The sequence below is a fragment of the Rattus norvegicus genome, chromosome 17, assembly GCF_021556685.1.
Source record: "Rattus norvegicus strain SHRSP/BbbUtx chromosome 17, alternate assembly SHRSP_T2T, whole genome shotgun sequence".
Lineage (NCBI taxonomy): Eukaryota > Metazoa > Chordata > Mammalia > Rodentia > Muridae > Rattus > Rattus norvegicus.
In genome coordinates, this window is record NC_141550.1 from 52,111,020 (window position 1) to 52,132,229 (window position 21,210).

At 40.2% G+C, this 21,210-nt stretch overlaps 1 protein-coding gene across 5 annotated transcripts in view; it reads right to left on the minus strand.

The window, feature by feature from the left end:
• Amph (amphiphysin) overlaps positions 1-21,210 on the minus strand; it is a 230,741-nt gene that overhangs the window by 23,109 nt on the left and 186,422 nt on the right. For 3 of the 5 annotated variants that reach the window (XM_087591428.1, XM_087591430.1, NM_022217.2), the window contains 6 exon segments: positions 18,421-18,537; positions 15,754-15,777; positions 13,931-13,954; positions 11,493-11,525; positions 10,814-10,858; positions 6,982-7,104 (listed from right to left, as the gene is read on the minus strand). In XM_087591428.1, the coding sequence (XP_087447554.1) occupies positions 6,982-7,104; positions 10,814-10,858; positions 11,493-11,525; positions 13,931-13,954; positions 15,754-15,777; positions 18,421-18,537 (366 nt within the window). 5 annotated transcript variants of the gene reach the window in all.

Below are 21,210 nucleotides of genomic sequence, written 5' to 3' on the forward strand. Positions count from 1 at the left end.
AAGCGTGCATTCTTGCTGGCGAGACGATAGCGTGGGACATTTGGTGCCAAAACCCAGGAAAAACGCCTCACCATCGCCGGCGCCGAGGAGAGCCTCTGCTCACGGAGACGGTCCAGAACTGCAGGTCGAAAGGTAAGCTCTGAGAGTTATGTTTGGTCTTGATCTCTCTCATCTCATCTCTCTCCCCCATTAGAAGATGCAGTGGAAGAGTTTGTTATCATTTTGGCAGCGCTCATTCTTTTTCTTTTGGTTTTTGATTTTGCGGCTGCCACTAGGCACAGTCAGAAGTTGTGCCTAGAAGATGAGAAATGCCGCCCAACAATAATAGCAGGACAGGGGGCATTAGAGGAGTTACAGGACAGCATGTCAGAAACAGAGCGAGGTGAAAGATTAGAAGCTTTAAGAAGTAAAGGTGCACCTAAGAAAAAAGGCCCTTCCAAGGACCTTGGATCCGAGGAAGCAAGAGATAAGGGAAAGGACGCCCTGGGAGAGAAAAAGGGAGGAGATGAAAGGAACACAGTATTTTGGGAGAAAAATTTTGTCTTTGTGCTTGTAAAAGGTGTGATTAGGCTCTGGAAACTTCACAGAGTCATACTGATCAGATTTGATAGAGTTAGACTGCCTGAAAAATTTATTCAGGAGAATCAAACAAAAAGATATCTCGATTCTAAACTTTTGTCTTGAGAATTTTACAGAGTATGCCTACTTGGATTCCTGGTCTCAAGGACTTTTAGCTGGGACCAGTCAGAACACATCAGCTACAGCATTAGTTTCATTTTTCCTACCCCCTACCCCCAAGGACATCTCAACGCCCATGCACAGCTTGATGGAGTTAATGTAATTGAGTTGTGAGTGGAAATGTTCAGGACTGTGTTTCACTTCCATTCCATTTGTGAATGTCAGTCGTGCTGCTCAGATATCCCGTAATATATCTCAGTATCTTACAGGAATTTGGTTTCAACACGTTGATGGACTAGTCCAGGAATTGAGACAATCCATCGTCCATATCAACTCCACTCGAGTGGATGGTCACCATGGAAGTGGTGGGAAAGGGGAAATCCTACCTCTCTGCTGACTCCTATTGGAATCTGGGTCGCTTTGGTGGGACTCCATCTAGTTTTTTCCCCTCTGTCTATTGTCTGTCCTTGGTGCACCAAGCTGTCCATGTATGTCAGTTTATGTCTGTGGTTTTTGTTTCTCATTGTTTAAATGTTTTATGTTTCATGTTCAAAAGAAAAAATGGTAAAAACATTATCTGCCAGTCGTTCACACCTTGATTTGGTTTTAACTCGTTTCAAAAGGAACAAATGAATAAAAAGCAGTTTCAATCGGCCTTTAGAGCCCTACACCTGTAGCTAGGAGCATAGGTCAGCTGGAGAAGCTGCCCGGGGCTGAGCGTCTACCAGCGGCTCCTCAGCTTCTATGTTACTTAGCAGGTGACAAGCTGCTTCTCTTAATATTACAGCTAGAAAAAGTAAAAATGGTGCTTGGTCTAAATATTAAAGATATGTGCAGCCAATTCAATTTTGTTTCTGATTGGTTTTAAATGTATAAATATGCTCTACATGCCTTGGTTATGGACTATTGGCTTTTAAGTTATTGGATATGGTTAAAAAGGTATAATATTGGTAACAGAAAGTTGACATAAAACTGGTAATTTGGATGGAGTCATTCTAGACAACATGTGACATGAGCCAACCTGGGGAAACAGGTCTAAATTGAGATAATATTTTTATGGAATTCTTACTCTAGAAACCAGTCTTCTAAAAGAATTTAGGACAATGTCTCTTTGTTGAGGTATTGGAGACCGCACCATCATGCGTTCATATGTAGGAATTGGCAGTCAAACTTTGTAGCATGAAGGATAGACTTGGTGTTTTGGAGACTAGATTTTAGAGACTAGGTTGTTGGAGGTTGAGTTTTGCTTTCCAAAGTTGTGGTTTGCCCTGAAGTTATCTGTATTGTAATGCTAATTTCACTGCCACAAGGACAGCTGCCTAGTCACTACTCAGAACTCAAGTGACCTTGTGGTTGTGCTCTGGTGTTACACGGAGAACTTAAGGATTGTGATTAAGGATTGCCAGTGTTGCATTGACTAACTCAAACTTATTTATTATTGAGAAAAAAATCAAACAGATAGAGATTGTTACAGGATTTACGAAGGATTGATGAGGTTTTAGAACTTGTGAGAGCATTACAGCCTGTTTGCTTACTCCAACTGCCATTTCAAGATAGATTTAGAGGATGTCCTGGCGATTGTGAGTTTTCATTTCGTGAGCTTGCTTATAATTTTAGAGAGCCCATAAAGTTATATCATTAAAAATTTTTACAAAGGAATGGCTAATAGCCTTGTATTATATAATTTTGTCGCTTCTTCAATGTAAGAAGTTAGAACTTTAAATCTTTCAGTGTATACAGAAATTTTTACTACAAACCTTTGCTCTCAAAATGAGCTTTAATATTTGGGGAGTAGCTGTTATACTACTCCAGAAAAGAATATTTGAAACTAATTTTAAACTTCTAAAGATATGTTAGTTGGCTAAATAACTCACCTTACCAGAGGACTTAAGTCTTTGTTATCCTCATTGGAAATAAAGTTTGTGAGGTGCTAGAGAGATGGCTTAGTGGTTAAGAACACTAAATACTGTTCCTTTAGAGGCCATTTAAGAACTCAAACTGGATTGCCTAGACCTCTTAACGAGGGAGGACAATACTAGACAGTTTATATCTTAATAAATAAAAAGGGGGAGTTATCCCTGTATGCTAAATAATACTCCTTTTATTTCAATGTTAAAATTTGGATGCCAAGGAACTCTGAGTGTTTATGGCACACTACAACTAGGCATACTTCTGCCTAGGTGAAATAGAAAGATTCACATATTGACATGATCCTGTTCAGATATTGTATATGGGGAAGAGGGAATCTTTGTGTTTTTTCTACAGGATGCTACAAGAGTATGCCAGCTGCCTGAGTGGTTGGTGAGACTTGCTGATCCTGGGTGCATGAAGATTCAGCTTTCGTGGTTCAGGTCCCTGGAGTCATTCCTCTGCCCTGAGAGGAAGATGGAAGATCCCCTCTCATCTTTTGTCAACCACTGCGTGTGTCCCGTCCCACTGTGGCCTACGCTCAGACACTCTTTGCACTGCTGCTTGCTGGAGAAGACAGGACTCCAGCCGTTACCCCTGCCCCCCTTATTCTCCTGGAGATTCTTGCTGCCTTAACTGGTGTTGTCATCTTGCAGTCTGTAACTTCACAGGAATGACATCTGCGTGAAGCTGCTGTGGACTGAGGAACTCTGCCCTGGTAGTACAGATCTCAGACATGGTTCAATTGCCTGCTGGTTGTTCCAGAGAAGAATGACCGATCCTAAACTGTCCTGGGAAAGACCTTGTTACTTTCACTGCTATTGTAGCAGCCATTACTGCTGCAGCCATTGTGTCTGCAGTGTCTAGAGTTACCCTCCCCCAATCTATTGTTAGACAAGCACAGTGGGTGAACTTTCTGGAGTAGTTGCTAACAATTGGGAATTCTAAATTTTACTATAGGAGTGGCTTGACTATGGCCCTTGGTGGTAGCAGCTGAGGAGAACCAGATGAGGTGCCCACTACTTATCAGGAGTGGCTCTGTTTGGTACAGCCCTATGCTGTGGCTTAGTGTTCATGCTATGGTTGGTTTGCAAACTCAGATCTCAACAGAAACATGACAAGGTCGTTGTCACTCAAGCACTTGTGGCCATTGAACAAGGGGCCTCCCCTGGAACTTGGTTATCTATGCTCAGGAATTAGTCGGCATCTGAGTTCTCTGCTCTTGCACCCCATGGATTTGTGGGTCCATTGCACTGGGATGAGAGAGACTCAATGATTCTTTGATCAGCCCTTCTACATCGCTGAGGTTTCCTCATTGCACATGATAGGGTGATCATGATTTCCCCACTAACTCATTTTCTGGCTGGCCTCTTTTGTAGAGTTCGCCCTAGGTCGTTTAGCAGTTACTGTCACACAGCACTGCGGTATCCCGAGACGGGCAACTTTCCTCATGCACAGACCAATTTAAGACACGGGGCCCGGTAACGGTAGGGTTACCCTACGACGGATAAGGCTGTGACATTAGAGGAACGACCTAAGACAGGAGCCACAGCAGATGGACATAACTGCATAGGCCTAGACCAGCCTCATTCTAGTAAAACAAAAAGGGGGAGATGTGGAAAGCCATGATAACATTCGCCATTAAAAGATGGCGCTGGCTTCCGCTGTGCCCCAGGTGGAAAGCCGCGATAACATTCGCCATTACAAGATGGCGCTGGTTTCCGCTGCGCAAGCCCAACTTCCTTTCAGGAAACCAGCTGTGTGCACATGTGCAAGAGTGTGTTCGCGCCAAGTCTTTGCCCACCCCAGGGCGTGCCAATGAGATCATGGGTAAGCGACCAATCAGGCATGGACACGCCACATTAGGGTGTATATAAGCAGCACCATTCTGGGGCTCGCTCTCTTCCTCTTTACGATGCAATAAACGCTTTTCTGTAGAAGGATCCTGGTGTCCTCGCGTCGTTTTTGCTGGCAAGATGTTGGGCGCACGACACACTGACATTCTTAGGCGCCATTTTCAACTCTCTATACGTTTATGAGCATTTTGCTATCCATGAGCTTGCTTACTGTTGGTATTTATTGCTTTTTGCGTGGGCACAGCCATACCAACCAGAAATGGCCAAAGCCGTAAAGCTAGCACAGCGGTTGGAGACAGTTTCAGCAAATCTGAGGCAAATGCTGCAATCGCTGTCAACTCTCGCTTTTAAATTTTGGTCTCTGAATGTTGTATTTTTGAGGAATTTCTGCATTATGATTCTTTTTATGTCTCTTCCTAAGAAAACCATGACTGAGTCCTTTTAGAAAAGTCGTAAACTTACTATCTCTTCTGCATTTAGGGAAATAACTTTATCTGGTCCTATTTGGAAGTAGTCCTTATGCCCTGCAGATTGTGATAAGCACAGATGAGGCTATGATTCTAGGAATCTTCTCAGGGTATCTGCCCCCAAGCAACTGGAACAGTATAATCGGGACAGGATAAACAGAGATACTTGACAAACTCTCACTGGCCAGGAGAATTGGCAACAGATTCATGACTGACTTTTATAATATGCTTACAGCTCTCTGAAGATGTGGTTTAAAGATAGGGGATCTTACAGGGTACACACCTGGAGTAATAGAACTCAGTAAATAAGACAGATTAACTAAAACAACGCAGATGATGTAACAATATAGTAAAAAAGTTAGGTACTAGGATTTGCTAATTCATAAAAAGACCAATTCAGATCTTTTCAGTTTGTCTGGGGTGTTTTAAAACTTCAAATACTGCCAGCCTAAAAAGCAAACTGTATATAATGAATGTTTGCTTTAGTGGATGCATTCTTTAGATTCATTGAATTGGAGTTATAAAGACAACAATAAAAATAAAATCTGTTCTATTCGTATTTTCTAATTGTGACTAAACTTGTAACCATGAGTATGTAATGAAAAAACAAACACATGTCCAGAGACAAAATGATGTAATCGTTACTTCTTAGATAATTATTAGTCTATCTTTGTTCTCTGACATCTGTATAAATAAAGAAGCCGATTGCTCTAAGACCCCCGTGACCACTAAACCTGACTCAATCCTTATCTCCTCTCACTGCTCAACACAGCTGCAGACACCCTGCAGGTCTTCCTCTTGGCTGTGTGCATCATGGTAAAAGCAAGTATCTGAGAAGTTGGGTGGATCTCTAACCCAGGACAAAAGGTATCCTTAAGGTCCCTTATAGTTGCAAAGCCTGTATAGACTGGATTCATAAATATTTATAGATTCACAGGTCTAAAATATGTACCATTGGTTCAATATTGGGCCATCACCAACTTATGAAAGTAAAACCATATATGGCAGGCAAGCATAGAAGACAAGATAGTAACCATGGACATCCATATGGTTTTGAGTTATGCAGTCCCTCCCCCCAACTTTTAATAATATACACTGCAGCCTAGTTGCATCACCTGCACCAAAAAGTCAGAACCCCCTTAAACTCCCATATGCAGCTGGTTACATGTGTTTCCATTTCTGAACAATGGTATAAGTTCCCCCACCCCCTGGTAACAAATTATACAGCTGCTACTCAAGCAGCTAAACCACACCTAGTTAGGTATGAAGACTCAAAGTGCCAGTCTGGCTGGAACTAGTTTTTGTTGCATATGTAGTAAGACAAAAATGTCCTCTATTAGGGGCCATCTTATGCCTATGGACAGTTTGCCATGCGTATGACTAGGTCAGATGTATTATGGAAGAGGACATGCATAGCAGAGAGATGATGACATAACCTAATCAATACGCTTGAAGGCTGCTCCAACTATGCCCCCCAGTAGCCAGCCATCCTCTTGGGCTCTTCCCAAGCACAATGGGGAAGCATAATGGGGACCCTTGGGTATATTCCCTCATGTGCCCTTCTATCCGTCTTCTCAGTGTATCTCTCTTTAATCTAAACTATTACTTTGCTGCAAACTAATTTATCTTGTTTCTTTTGTAGGTCTGTATGAGACCTCATTTTCTATTGTTTTTGATAAGAGGCCAAGGACTTGGAAACACTCTGTCCAGACATAACTTCCACTAGCACATAGGCATGAACAACAAAGTTATTTCAGGCTATATGATCCCTAATTACAGGGATTTCCCACTGTCTCAGGTGGAACACGGAAATAGGTCTGATTCTCTCCACTGACAAAAGAAGTGCATCAGAACAATCAAGGTAGTTTTGAAGAGACACAGCAGTGGCTCCTTAGCAGTTTCCCTAGCATACATTTGATTCTTTGGTATAGTCTCAAAAATAATAATGATCATGATGTCAGGGAAATGTTCAGGTCAGCTAAAGCCTGGATAGGCAGTGATACAAAGGATCATCGGAGAAGCTTTTAGGAAGCAGCAGAGTGAATAGAGGGGGAAGGGGATAGTGCTCTCACCGCTGCCTCCTCCTTTGGCTCCTCCATCTCTAGCCCAAGGTCCAGCCCAGCAGTAGGTGCAGCAGCAGTGGTGGGAGGCTCCTCTGCCTGGGGCTCTGTAGGTAGAGCCTGCTCAGTTTCAGCCTTGAGTTATTTGGGGGTAAGGAGAAAAGAAGACTCAACATATGAATAGGTGACACTGCAAAACTCTGGACAATCCAGAATCCCATCATCACTCAGAACAGGCAGCCAGCTCCACTAAATCTATTCTAGAAAAATGAATTCTCTCATCTAGTGTCATGGGCCCTTACAGAACTGAAGAGTCATGGAGTGGAATTGTGTTGAGTTTCTTCTGAACATGCTCCAGAGCAGTTTCCTTCAAAGCTGGACCTACCACTACATTCACCTGTGACAGTTTGTCTTCATGCCACTGTGCATTATATGAGAGAACCTGAAATGACTCTTCTGTTGTATGGAGAGAGAGAAGGAGAGAGGGGGAAGGGGGAGGAAGGGAGGGAAGGAGGGGAGGGAGGGAAGGAGAGAGGAGGAGGGAGGGAGGGAGGAAAGGAGAAGGGGGACAGAGACAGAAGAGAGAGAAGAGAGAAGAGAGACAGAAGAGAGAGAGAAGAGAGAGGAGAGAGAAGAGAGACAGAAGAGAGAGAGAAGAGAGAGAGAAGAGAGAAGAGAAGAGAGAGAGGAGAGAGAGGAGAGAGAGAGGAGAGAGAGAAAGAGAGAGAGAGAGAGAGAGAGAGAGAGAGAGAGAGAGAGAGAGAGAATATCAAAGAGAATATCTCTAGAAGGTCCAACATTTGCCAGGTGAAAGGAGAAAGAGTCTATAGATCACATAGTTCTGTGATCCTTTGGTGTATAAATATGTACATGCACCAAATATATCTTTCTAGTTGGGAGAGCAGGCTCAGCAACCTGGCTACTTTGTAAATTGCAGAATGTTTGAATTTTTGATTCACTCCCCTTTTTTTTACTTCCATCAAGAAACTGTAGCAATCAACTGAGTGCTTGAAGAATTATAAGGCAGCTTTCTCCATGGTTTTAATTAGACTTTATACTGTGGGGGCAAAATAAGATGCTGTTGTTCCCATGAGACTACTATATATAGCCAGCCTACAATACCCCTTATACACTGAATCAGGTCTCTAGTATCTCTTAGTTCAAAACCTTCTGCTTTTCCTATATACTTAATTAATGCAGTATATAATGAATTTTTACATAAAAGCAGTGGGGACATTGTTTTAAAGCTGATGAGAAGTCAAGAGAAGATTTTATGTACAACTCATATAAAATATCAAAAACATTGTGCATTTTAACAATGCAAAGATAACTGAAAATGCAGAACAATGTTTGGATCATTGCCTTGGATTTCTATAAATCTGGAGAAAGTCTGGATCTATATTTAAATAAGAACAATGAGGATGGTTTTAGACATGAGTCTAAATGTATCTATCTGTTAAAATCAAAAAGTGCACCTACAGCATGGAGTGAACAGACATAGGATTGGAATTTTCTCACCAGCACACATGTTCACTGAGTTCTAACAACTGTAACTGGGACTTAAGTCCTAGAGAAAAGTGCAGCTTACTAGTAATGAGCAAGTATGAAACACTGTATAACGCCCACTACTGAAACGAGTCTTATGGGCCTGTCTTTTATTCCTTCTGAGATATGAAAATACAAATATTTTCTTACGATATACCAATGAAGTTCAATGTTTAAGCAACACCTTATGGGAAAATCTGGAGTCCTATTATGTGAATTGGGCTCTGCTTCCACTGTTTCTGTTGTTGTGCCTATAAGGTATCTGCCTTGACAGATGTTAGTGGACCTATAACATGCTATGTCTACTTGTGGGCTCTAGAAAATGATTCTTTCTTCAGAATGAAAATTTGTCAGAATAAAGTCGACTGTGTGGTCTTGGATTACATATTCTGAAAACCCTCAGTGCTGTGACTAAGCCATGTCAGTAAAGAGGCAGAGAAGAAGGGCTGGGAGAGTTGAGAGTCTATTCATCAGCCAGCATGGGACTTGCCTTCTAGGACTGCCTTTTCAAGCTTAGCAAGGCTATTCAGTACAAACTCAGAGGATTGGTGACAGCTAAGGAACAAGATCTGAAGACTTAAAACAGTTTCAACTGGTACATAGTGATGTTCTGTGGGTCATGAGACATGGACCAGGAGATATGAGCTGAATGCCAGCTTCAATCCCTTTTGTCCAGCTAGTCAATGAGTCCAATATTGTGGCTTCTGCTATTCTTGACATGCTACACGATATCAACATACTGGTAGTTATAGTTTTCAGTTCAAGTGCATGGTGATTGCCTACGACCTTGTAGCAAGAACCTTAGTTACAAGTGCAATGCTGGGCAGGACAAGTTGTGATCCTCAGCAGAGAAGTATGAGGTTTGCTCAGGAGAATATGTGTAGAGAGGACTAGAGGGAAAGCACGGAAGTTCACATGACCAACACAACTAACAGAACCTGTAGAGATTCTCAAGGCACTAAAAGGTCATGGTTCTGAGCTTAGACTTTCTATGCTGAGGTAGTGCTATGCGTTTAAGCATGACCATTAGTTTTTCTTCTCTTCCTGAATTTCAGAGTTTTCCATAACTGTTCACAACTGATAATTTTTAAAAAAGAAACCTCACCATCCAAGTTTTATCATCAAGGCTGAGAATAACCAATATGAGAATGGGCATAATAAGCTTCTCTGGTTTTGTTATTAATACCATACCCTTAAAATAAGACTGAGATTCTGTTCTACATTGGGTGTACAAAAACATGATAACACATTGACAAGGTATCAGAATACTGCAAAAATTAATGTTTAGACAAGAATTTCAGAATTTCTTATTCAAATGTAAACACGTATCTTATGGGGAAACACCAATCCAACGCCTGTTTCATGCCATAGGATAGGTGCACTTTTTGATTTTAAGAAGGAGATACAGTTAGACTCATGTCTAAAGCCACCCTCATTGTTCTTATTTAAATAAAGATCGAGACTTTCCCCAGATTTCTAGAAATCCAAGGCAACGATCCAAACACTGTTCTGCATTTTCAGTTATCTTTGCATTTTTAAAATATGCAATATTTTCAATGTTTTTATATGAATTATGTATCAACCTCCTCTTGGCTCTTCTTCAACTTCAAAAGTCCTTCATAGCACAAACTCAGCTGGCCAGAGAAGAGCAATGCTAACAACCTCTTCAACCCTCAGCAAGTGCAAGCCCTCTCTCCTGCAGCAGGGTAAGCACACAGTGACATCTCTCAAGGTCTCTTCAATCAGCTTGATTAGGAAGCTGCTGAAAGGCTTCCCATGGGAATTGTCATTCCCACCTCCCAAGAATCTCCTCTAGTCTCCAGAGTAACTCTTTCCTACTCATGCCACAATGTTAGTCTCTTCATTAGCTGGCCTATAAATGCTTCTCTTTAGAACTTATAAAATGAAGAGATGAGATGAGAAATTAGTAGCTCTAAGCTCAAGGAAAAAGGCAATATGTTAGTCAAAACAAATTCTTGAGACAAATTCATTTTTAATCCTTTAGCTTAAGTTATAGCCACATAGAAACCTGTGACTTTGATCGGTTCATTGTGTTCCACTGAGGGTCATAAGTATCACAAGAAGCTGGTTCCTGTTGGTGTCACTGTGCCAGAAATAAACAAGCTCATAGTCAGATTCTACAAATATGTTCTCATTTTTCTGAAAAAAGGGGAAGCTGTAAAAATCACATTATGTATATTAAAGTTCCAGACAGGCTAGTGTAGCCAACTAATTTTCAACTGTACCATGATAACAACTGTCCCCAAATATGGTCACATCAATTTTCCAAGCTACCTACCATATTCTGATCTGTCTGCATCGTGAATAATGAAGTATCCTGGGGCTGAAAAGGGAAAGAAAATGGGCCATTTCAAAAAGCCATATAAACTCGTAACCACCAGTTGTATCAACAAATACATTTTAACGTTTTTGAAAGTTCCCTTTCAAATTATTAAAACAATACCAAGTAAGTGTTAACATGAGTTATTCTAAACATAAATCTACACTAGCAGAATGCTCCAGGAAACACCGCTGTCCTGGACAGAGCCTGAGTGTGGTTTGTGATCTTCAGATGCCTTTTTCCCCCTGGAGAATCACCAAACCTATCACTGTATGTGATGTGACTCACCTGGACATTCTAGAAGGAGCGCTTAAAAATCATCAGCTCTGAGAAACTTATCTCCTTTTTTTCCCAACAGCTGAGTATCTTATGGATCGGAGTCACTTCTAAGAACTAGTGGAACAACTGGCATAGCACTATGGAGCACTTAATGTGCTGGGTCTGGGTTAAGTGCACTGACACACAGCTCATTTCATCACAACAATGTTATTTCCATTACTCAACTTGTAAGTATGTAGGTCCAATTTTGTGCTGATGCTCTTAATCATTTTGCTGGATTGATGACATAAAATCCACACAGAAAAGACGTACAACACTCTCTGCTGGGAGCTCTTATAAGAAAACAGAATCTCCTTACCTGGGTAAAATCATTAAACGAACCTCCAGAAGCCTAAAAGAAATGGAAACCAGGTGTGACTTTTTTCAACAATTCCACAAGATGAGTGAATATTCATTAGACAAGCAGGAAAGAAACTACTACCACACACCAATTTAAAAATAATACAACAGGCTGCTTTGTTCGAAAGTGCTCAGGAGCTACAAAGAACCATGCTGCATTATTATAAATAGGCTGACAAAAAAAAAAAAAAAAAAAAGAAGGCAAAGATGGACACGCTTCAGTGTTCACCAACCCTGACCTTCTAAATGATGACAAGGTGATTCTAGCAAAAACCATGGGGGTTGATCTCTCTTTTGTGTCACTGATACGAATCACTATGATAAACATCAACCAAGAGTCGAGAGCTTTAGTGAGACTGGGTAAAGCATTTCATGTGTTTTTACTGAGCAGAGCCACATTAGTGATAATCTCTGTTGCTCATAGTTTAGCACATTTTGGTGTCTGAAACAAAAATGAAAATAAAAGGGGGGTGGAGGGAGACAGAGAGAGGGTGGGGGAGGGAGAGAGAAAGACAGACTCAGGAAGCGGGACGGCAAAAAGGACTCCACTATTTCCCAGCACAATCAATATTTAGATTTTTTTTTGTCAACCTGTTTGTGTTTGGTTTACATAGGTTTCAAGAGGTTCATATGTCAAGGAGATCAATGATGGAAATGAAGTTGGTGAGAGACATAAGGAAAAGCAGAGCCCAAGGACGTCTGGCTAGTCTAAGCTACATTCTAGGGTATGTACCTCATCTTTATCAGCCTCTATTTCTTGGTACAACAATCCATATCTCTGGTTAGCAATTTCATCTTCAGATAAATCTGAGTTGTTGATGTCATTGTCTCGGGAACTATCAGGACTCTCCACGCTAGTGTTCCAGGATGCTCCCTGACCCAATGGACTAGTTGTCTCCTGGCTTTGGTCCAAGCTGCTATCACTGGTATGTTTCCCACATATATCAGCTGGTAAGTTCTCCTCCAGTCCTTTCTCATTTCCTACCAAATGTTCCCAGCATCTATGTAAACCTTCTATATCTCTGATATGCCAGTGGCTATTAGATTCCTGCCATTTGGCAAATGTGCTTGTGTGGCCATCTGGAATATCAGAGCCTTCCACTATATCTACACTATTGATTCCTGACTCCAAGTCTGACTGCCAGACTTGACCTGGCTCTGTTCCCTTAGAATCTGTCCTTTCAGTTCTCGGAAATTTAATGAAATGACTAAAATTTCTGGTCATTTCTTTTTTAGTTAAATCCCATTCCCCAGTGCAGGAATCTTTAACAATAGACACGGGGTCAGTCTGCATAGGCAGGTTACTGATCCCTGTGTGATTGGCAGGTGTAGCTCCAGAGTCTTCTACCTTTTTATGATTAATTATTACTTGAGTCTTATCAGATAACTCTTGGATTCTGTCATCAAATTTATCTGTCACATGTACTCTTCCCATGTCCTTTTCTAATAGATAACCTTCCTCAAAGTCATTTTCATAGCTTTTTAGTTTTTCTTTACATATCATCTTTAGACCGTCCCAACTTTCTACTTCACTACTTTCAAGTGTCTCCTCCCCTTGCTCTGCTAGGTTTTTGAGATCATTTAGTGTTGTATTTCCTAGACTGTCACATACTTTCTCCTCAAATCCCTCAGGACCTTCTATTGCCTTGATATCAATACCTCCAGTGTCTACCCTTTGGTATGCCTCCGCACATCCCCACATAAGATCTTCTACCTTCTGTTTCTGTTTTATTTCTCCATCTGATATTTTAGCTTCTTCATGACCTTCCTTGAGCAGGTCAACTTTTCCGATGGCTGGTATCTCTGAGTCAAGTAAAGCATATGGCTGATCCGTCTCCATGCACGTAGGAATAGTAACTCCAGCCCCGGGAACAGGTTCCGAGGACAGCTGCTCATTTCTAGCTGGAGGGGAATCCTCACCCTGACCAGCTAGAGTAGAACAGTCAGCAGAAGAAAGCATTCCAGTGGATAATCTCATGTCTCGCTCTGCTTCAGAGAGACATGCAATGTCTTCTCGAGACTCACTTGGCGTCATCTCCTGCCTGACACTGTCTGTCCTAGCATGAGGGCCCCAAGTAAATGCACCTATATCAGTTTCATATCTTTGAATCTCTTCAGCCAAACCACTGTTAGGAGTTTCCTCCATGATGAGGTTACACATAGAAAGACTTTTTGAAGAGTCAGTCTTTAAATAAAGGGGAGAAAAATGAAACAGACCATGAGATATTTGATGAGAAACATACAGCTCTTCAGTAGTGTAGTACCAGTTAAATAAAAGCAGAAAGTCAAGTCTAGGACTAGCAATGTCATGGGAGAAAAGTCATTCAACAAAAAAGACTACACGTACAATGATATTAAATATCCTTAAAATAAAGAATGTTATGAAAATTAACTTACCGGTTGTACCAAATCAGTGCTTGTCTGTAAGGTGGGAAGTAGAGGAAAGAATAAAAAATGAAAAGACACATCAGGCAATGTTGAAGTCTCACACTATCTAGTGACCGCATTCTTTAGAGTGCTGTGGCTTTTACTGTCCAGGAATTACATTTTACAACTCATTTTGTGATAGGAATGGTTTGTTCTGAAAATTATGTAATGCTTCCTGTGGAAGAGGCACAAATGAGCCCATGTCATTTTCCACTATCAATGAGGATGTGCCATGGCTAGCTCACGATTTCTGCCTTAGGAAACCAAGAAATGAACATGCTTATCCAAATGAGTATGTGAATCTGAGAACACCAGGATGCTATCAAACACAGAGGTCAAGAAATGACTCCATGCTGCATGTTCTATAAGAATATCAGAGCGAAATCTCCCCAAACTCATTCTTCACTAGGCTCTATCTTTGAGGAATATTCTGGATGGAGAATGAATTTGTAAAAATGACATTGATGAGCTTGAATATTCTCTTGTCAGTCTGCCCTCAACCAAGAAGCTGATTTCTGCCCACAAGAAAAGTACTGTGTAAAGTAGATCGGACTACGAATCATGGACAGTATTCCCAGAAAGCTAATATTTCATGCATTTTTGTTAGAATTACTATTCCTAGGAAGTCTGGCCTCTATAGCATTGAAAAGGTCCTTCTAGAAGGTATCTTTGCCCTTATCTCAGTACTTTTAGAGAGGTAAAAACGTGCTATAGTTATAATTAAAGTATAATATTCAGGGATAACTAAGATTAATATTGTTTCCATAATCAGTAATAAAAGTAACACAAAGTTGAGGTTAGAATTCTAATTCCCTGAGTATCAACCCATCCTCATCTTTTTATAAATACACAAATAAAACTAATCAAGTGTAAATTACGAATTCAGTGTAAAAATGTCTTAGTCATGTATAGCTTCAACCAAAACTGTTAGTTTTGCTTTTGATCTGTTTCAAGGATCCTAAAACGTGAAATATAAACTCTAGGGAAGTTTTTAAAGACTTAGACCCTGCCCCAAGGAATGCTGGGCTTTCCATGGGTGTCATCAGTCTCCTAATTTTGCAATGCAGATGAATACCACCAAGCTCTACTCATCTCTCTCTCTCTCCCAGATCTAAATTCTGAAAATATTCAACCTTGCACATCAGGTCAGCTTTATAAAGTAACGCCATAATCATAGCTACCATTTGTTTATACATACTATATACTAGGATAAATGCCAGGCACCTACTTCACTAAATCCTTAAACAACCCTCTGAAGTATATGTCATTACCTTTATTTTATAGATGTGAAAAGCTGAGTCTTAGAGAATTTTAGAAATTGATCAAATTTACAAGATTATAAGTATTAGTGCTCAAACTCAAGTCCACAGCTACCTAGCTCAAATTATATATGTTTCTACCAAAAATTAATTAAATATAATGATATTAAAGTTCCCATTACCTTTCATTTTTTGATCCATACTCTGTGTTTTGATGCAGTTTAAGAGTACCATATGCATGCATGCCTTCCACTATGACAGCTCTTTAGGTCTTCAATCCCCACGGGAATACACAAAGAGCACAATGCCATTGTCTTGATCACTATTAGTTCAGCAATGTGGGACACTGACATACATTTCTCTATTACGTTTTTCAGATTTGGGAAATGTTCCAAACTTTCAGGTATTTTTTCTAGGGGAATACATTATCATTAAATAGATGGGTTTTCTTTTTCCTCACAGGTGAAAAAATATATTAAAGTTTCCAAATTTTTATAGATTAAAATATGTGGAACTAGTTCTCAGATGCCTTACCGTCCATAAGTCCCAGGGCAATGTCTGAAAGCAAACAAAAAGAAACACTCTAAGTGAAAGTCCACACAGTTAGTGGTAAACAAAAAGAGGCTAGGGATAACAGCACTCTTCCCTGGCTCCACTCTTGCTTATAGAAACACCCCACTTCTGTTACCAATTTTGGTGGACACTTGTCACATGTGGCTATTGGGAACTTGAAATGTACTAGTCTAATACATTCAAAACTTAAATTTGATATAGTTTTACTTAATTTGAGTTTAGCCACATGTAGATGCTGTGATAACTGCAGGAATCTAGCCAATCTGCCTTTGGCTCTTGAGAAAAGCTGGCTGGGTCCTGAATGTGCTGTATGATGAGTGTGTTATCCAAATACACATGCCATCAAAGTAAGAATATTTTCTAGCACTAGGATCATCATATCATTGAGAAAATACAGACCTCAATCGTTAACTAATGTGCTTGCCTCTCTCTACTACCTCAAAAGCATGTATTATGACTACTTTGATAGCAAATAGAGCCTTTAAAATGCCATTCTCCAATATGCTGGATTAGAGAACACGCAAATTAATTGGCAGTCATGAACATTAATAGGTACCCATCAAAGTCTATTAACAACATGCCTGACATGAACTTACTGATATTTTAATTACAAGGCTCGCTGATCTATGGAGGACTTTGGATGGTTAGAGCAGCTTGCCCTGAGGGTGAGGACAGTGAGAGAGCCTTCCTTTCTCCCCAACACTGAGAGTTACTGCTAAAGCCACATTGCCTCAGTGACTCATTCACCCACTTGTTTTGATTCAGTAAAGGTAAACAGAAGACTAGGAAGACATTTATTTCAAATGAGTTTCTAGAGGCTACCGCTGTCTTCTACAGATGCTGTCTCATAGAAAGCCAGGTCCTGTGGTGCTGACTGATATTCCTTACTCTCTCTGGCCTTCTAACTTCATCTCTATGTAGCTTAGATATCTGTTTGCTTATCACCAATCGAAGAACAGGGAAGATAGGACAGAACGGCTCCTTTAAAAAGCACACATATTTGTATCTTCAGATGCCTCGGTGTCTGAAATGCATTTTCTGTGTTTTTGACTATCCTAATGGTCTCTCTATAGCCTCTTGCTAAGAAGAGATAGTGAAAAACAAGTATAATATAATACAAGTCTCTGTGTGGTGCAGACAGCAGCAACACTTTCTCCAACGGAGGACGCAATGCTAACACTGGATTCAACTCTCCTTGGGAAAAGGAAAGGCTCTGCATGCTTGTGTGGACGCTGCAGAGATCATGAGATAAGCTGGTCCCTGGCACCTAGAATATCAGCTGACAAATGGGACCCAGTGGTAGGTAAAGGAGGTAGCTTTGAGAAGGAAGGGAAAGGGCATCTCCGAACCCAACAGACTCATGTAGTCTCCTTCAACCTGCCTTCCTCCTTAGAAAATGGACCGGTCTGTTAGGGCCACCAGAAAGCCAGAATTGCTTCCTCCTTGGCAGGGTCACAGGGACACATAGCCTGTCCTAATTGTGGTTTGTGTACATTCTGAATCTCCAAGGAGAGTTTAGAGACAGCCTACTAAGAGATCCTCTTTATTTACAAAGCACCAATAACGTTAGTTACATTTGATAATTAAATTAGTATTTCTCCCATTTACAAAGAGCAGACCTTCAGAAGGCACATCACCCTAGCAAAGCACAGACTAGCAAGAAAACTGTCTGCACAGAGCAGTGTGCACTCCTCAGGAGTCAGCTATAATGATTCACATCATCAGGACTAGAAATTCAAGTCAGTTCTTAATACCCAGTTGAATTTTAGTTCTAATTTGCACTATATTCTATAGCCTTGGATTTTCTCAAAGTTAAGTGTGAGTGCACCTCCTGCCCCCATACCTAATGTCAACAGTACTGATTTGTGTTTTGTTCTGAGGCTCTGTAACCGAGGGTCGCTGACTTTTTGTCCTCCTCCTACATCTCCCTGAGTAATGAGTGGGATTTCAGGTACATACCACCACATTTCATTCCTCAATATTGTGTTGATTTTCTTCCACTTAAGCAACAATTATATACTAACCACACCAAAAGCCTCATCCCTACATGCTCGGGTGTACACACCCAAGGCAGGCATCCTAACAGATCCTAAGGAGAATCTTATTACAGTGGTTACCAGAACGGGGAGAGAGTGAGGGAGAGATGAGCAAGAGTAAGCACAAGAAGCAAGGCACTCCACATCCACCTGTGGTCAGCACCAGAGCATTGCTCTGCAGGGGGACACTAGTATAGCTTCAAGCTCAGAACCATCCAGACTGCAAGTACATTTCTGTGGGGCGTGGTCTGGCAGTTATCCAAATAAACCTTGACCTCTAAAACATGAGGAAATGAGTAGGAAACTTGAAACTAAAAGAACTGTTTAGGGAAGCTGTAAGGCGTGTTATCAGAAGCCACACTCTTTGAGTGCCAGTGAGACACTGATAACCACTCCGAAAGACATGGTTCTGAGGGAAACAGCTCTGTGACAAGAGAAAGGTAATGGCAAGGAGAAGAGTAAAATATTTCCTACAAATAGGAAATATTTGTCAACCAAACAGAAAAGCAGAAAGGCACAGAGATCTCCTGTTAACTAACTACGCACACTCATTAATGTTTATCATCCCTAAACACCTGAGCTCACTCTATACCTGAGACATGGGTGAGTGGGTCGCTGCAGCAGAACCTGCTGGGGTCACATCAGGTTTGAAAGGGTCAAAGTCCAAATCCAGCAAAGTCTCCTCCTTCTTCACCTCCAGGACTTCATTCTGTTAAAACAGATGAATGGAATTTGTGGAAAGAGCCAGGTAGAATGTCTCACCGAGATGCCCAAGCCATGTCAGCTCTTCATCCAACGCAGTGATAGAGTCTAGCCACACATAACTCATGGCCCTGGATGACATCCCATCATTTCCCATTGAGGGGGAGTATTGGAATGCCACACAGATAAAAAGATTCTCCCTTTTAATTAGAAAATTAAACAGATTAAAAAATTCCACATGACTACAAAAGTAACAAAAAAAAAGATACTAAGATTTAAACTCAGTAGCATAACCATTGCTGCAGTGTATGTCTATGATGCTAAAACCTAGGAAGGAACTGATGCATGCTGCTGCCCACCTCATGTCCATCCCTCATCCTCCCGATGGTCTCTGTGAGTGCACTAAATAGGAAATGTGATCCAAATGCACTTGTATGTGAATACCTGGTCCCTACCTCCTGGCACTTTCTTTTTTGAAGATTACAGAAATTTTATGTAGAAGTGTTGCAAGGAAATTTTGATATTGCATAGTCTACTCCCTTCCTATCCTCTCACTTCTTCCTCACTGTGGACTCAATGTGACCAGACACCTTGTATTCCTGCTACCATTCCATCCATATCATGATGAATTGACCCTCAAACAACAAACTGAAATGCATTCTGAAGTCAAGGTGCTTTTCGTCAGGAATTATGACTCAATTTCTTGATTGAATTATTATATTATTCATTCCACCACTCTGTGTTTGTGTGTGTGTGTGTGTGTGTGTGTGTGTGTGCATGCACACGTTTGTGTAGAATAGTAAAAGGGGAGAAAACAGAGAGTTCTGAGCCAGTCAGTATTTGCTACAACATGACCCCTCCAACCTTTACTTGTAAAGCAGGTAAGCAACTATGACAGGATGGAAGTCTATTACGATACTGTAAGGCTGTGTTCAACATTGACATCTGTGCACCAGTCATAATGGGAAACAGGGAAACAGCATGGATTGAAGTTGGTTTAACCTGAGCTCAAGCTACAAAGTAAAGGTCAGAGCTGAGACAAGGTCTCCATAAATTATACCACAGTGACAGGAATGAAGGCAGTAACACACATCCAAATAACATGTTTTTGATATTTGGTATGTTTCATTTTTAAACATTTGGTCATGTAGAAATCGAAAGTTTATATCAATGGGTAGTGCACTATATAAAATTGAAGTGTTTGAAGAAAGATTTTGAAGGGCAGAAAATTTTTTTATTACTGGTCAAAGAAACAAACTTCAGAATCTAGAAAGGTGAGAACAGCTGAGAAGGTGCGGAAGGCAATACTTAAACATTCCACATTCGTTGTGTAGGAAAGCAGCATATCTATCAGGCTGTGGTCTCGCTTTTCAAGTGAATAATGCATTCTTATAATCCAGGTTCAAACTTTATATTTACTAGGTTATTTTTAATATTTAGAGATAGATTTTTATTGTATTGGTGTACACTATCTTTAAATGGAAGCATTTTCCATCAGACAAACTTAAAAATGTATTTTACTTCACTATGTGTCCCTGTGGCTATGTTTTTTCATGATGTATTTTCATTGTTTGGAGTGAAGGTTTTCATAATAATTTTTTCAGTCAATCATGCTTTGACCATGTTTACTCCAAACATATTCTATCATTCCCTCCTAGTACGGTTTCTTTTGCTAGACAATTTTTCTCCCATAATTTTATATAATATTGCCACTACTGCTTCTCCTTGTGTCATATATATGCATATATATGCTCCAATATTAGTCTTTAGCTTTCTATTTTTCAGCACAATTATTTCTCATAATAGGTTTTAAATTACATATACATTGCTCTCTCCAAAACACTTGTTTTTTAAAACTTTAAATCTTAATATCATAATTATGTTCTCTGTAAAGAGGGGGCATGTACCTGGAAGGGGAAAGTGGTAGGAGGCGTCAGGGAAGAGTTGAAGACGGAATGTAGATGGGTATCATCAGAATATGTTATATAAATGTGTGGAAAGGAATATAAAATATATACTTTACAATCTAACAGTGCCCCATGTAGAATTTGGGAAACTGTTTGCCTACAAAAGTATCACGTTTCCAACATAGCCGTTTATTAGAAAAAAAGAGGTAACACAAAGCAAATTCTTTGCTTTCATTGGATGCAAACTTGTTATTCAGACCTCAAAGCCAATATAATGGGAGAGTTAGACAACACCAGGAAAACAGCTCTTATCCATTGTACTGGTGGGTTCTTAGCTGTATACACAAGTCAAAACTTAGTAGTATGTTCATTTTAAATATGCACCTTAAATATGTGCATTTTAAATATGTGTGTATGTTAACACACAGTATATTGACCAATGAAGAACCACCGTAGCAAGAGTTATCTAGCATGACACAGCCTTACAATGCAATCATCCTGTTGTTTACCACGATAGGATCAAGTAAAACTGACATGAGATCATCGTTTTATATTTGTAGTAAAATATTCAATTAAAAAATTTAAATTTTCAAAACCATATTTTGTTTCACTATTTAAAGAGAATACTATGTATTATACAATGGCTAAAATATTGCATCTTGGAAATGGAATTATACTTCCTAATTTTTATCTTGTACTTTGTTTAATTTTACATTCTTTTTGTGTTAATTATATATCATTTTCAGCATGTAAAGCCTTCAAAGTAATATGAG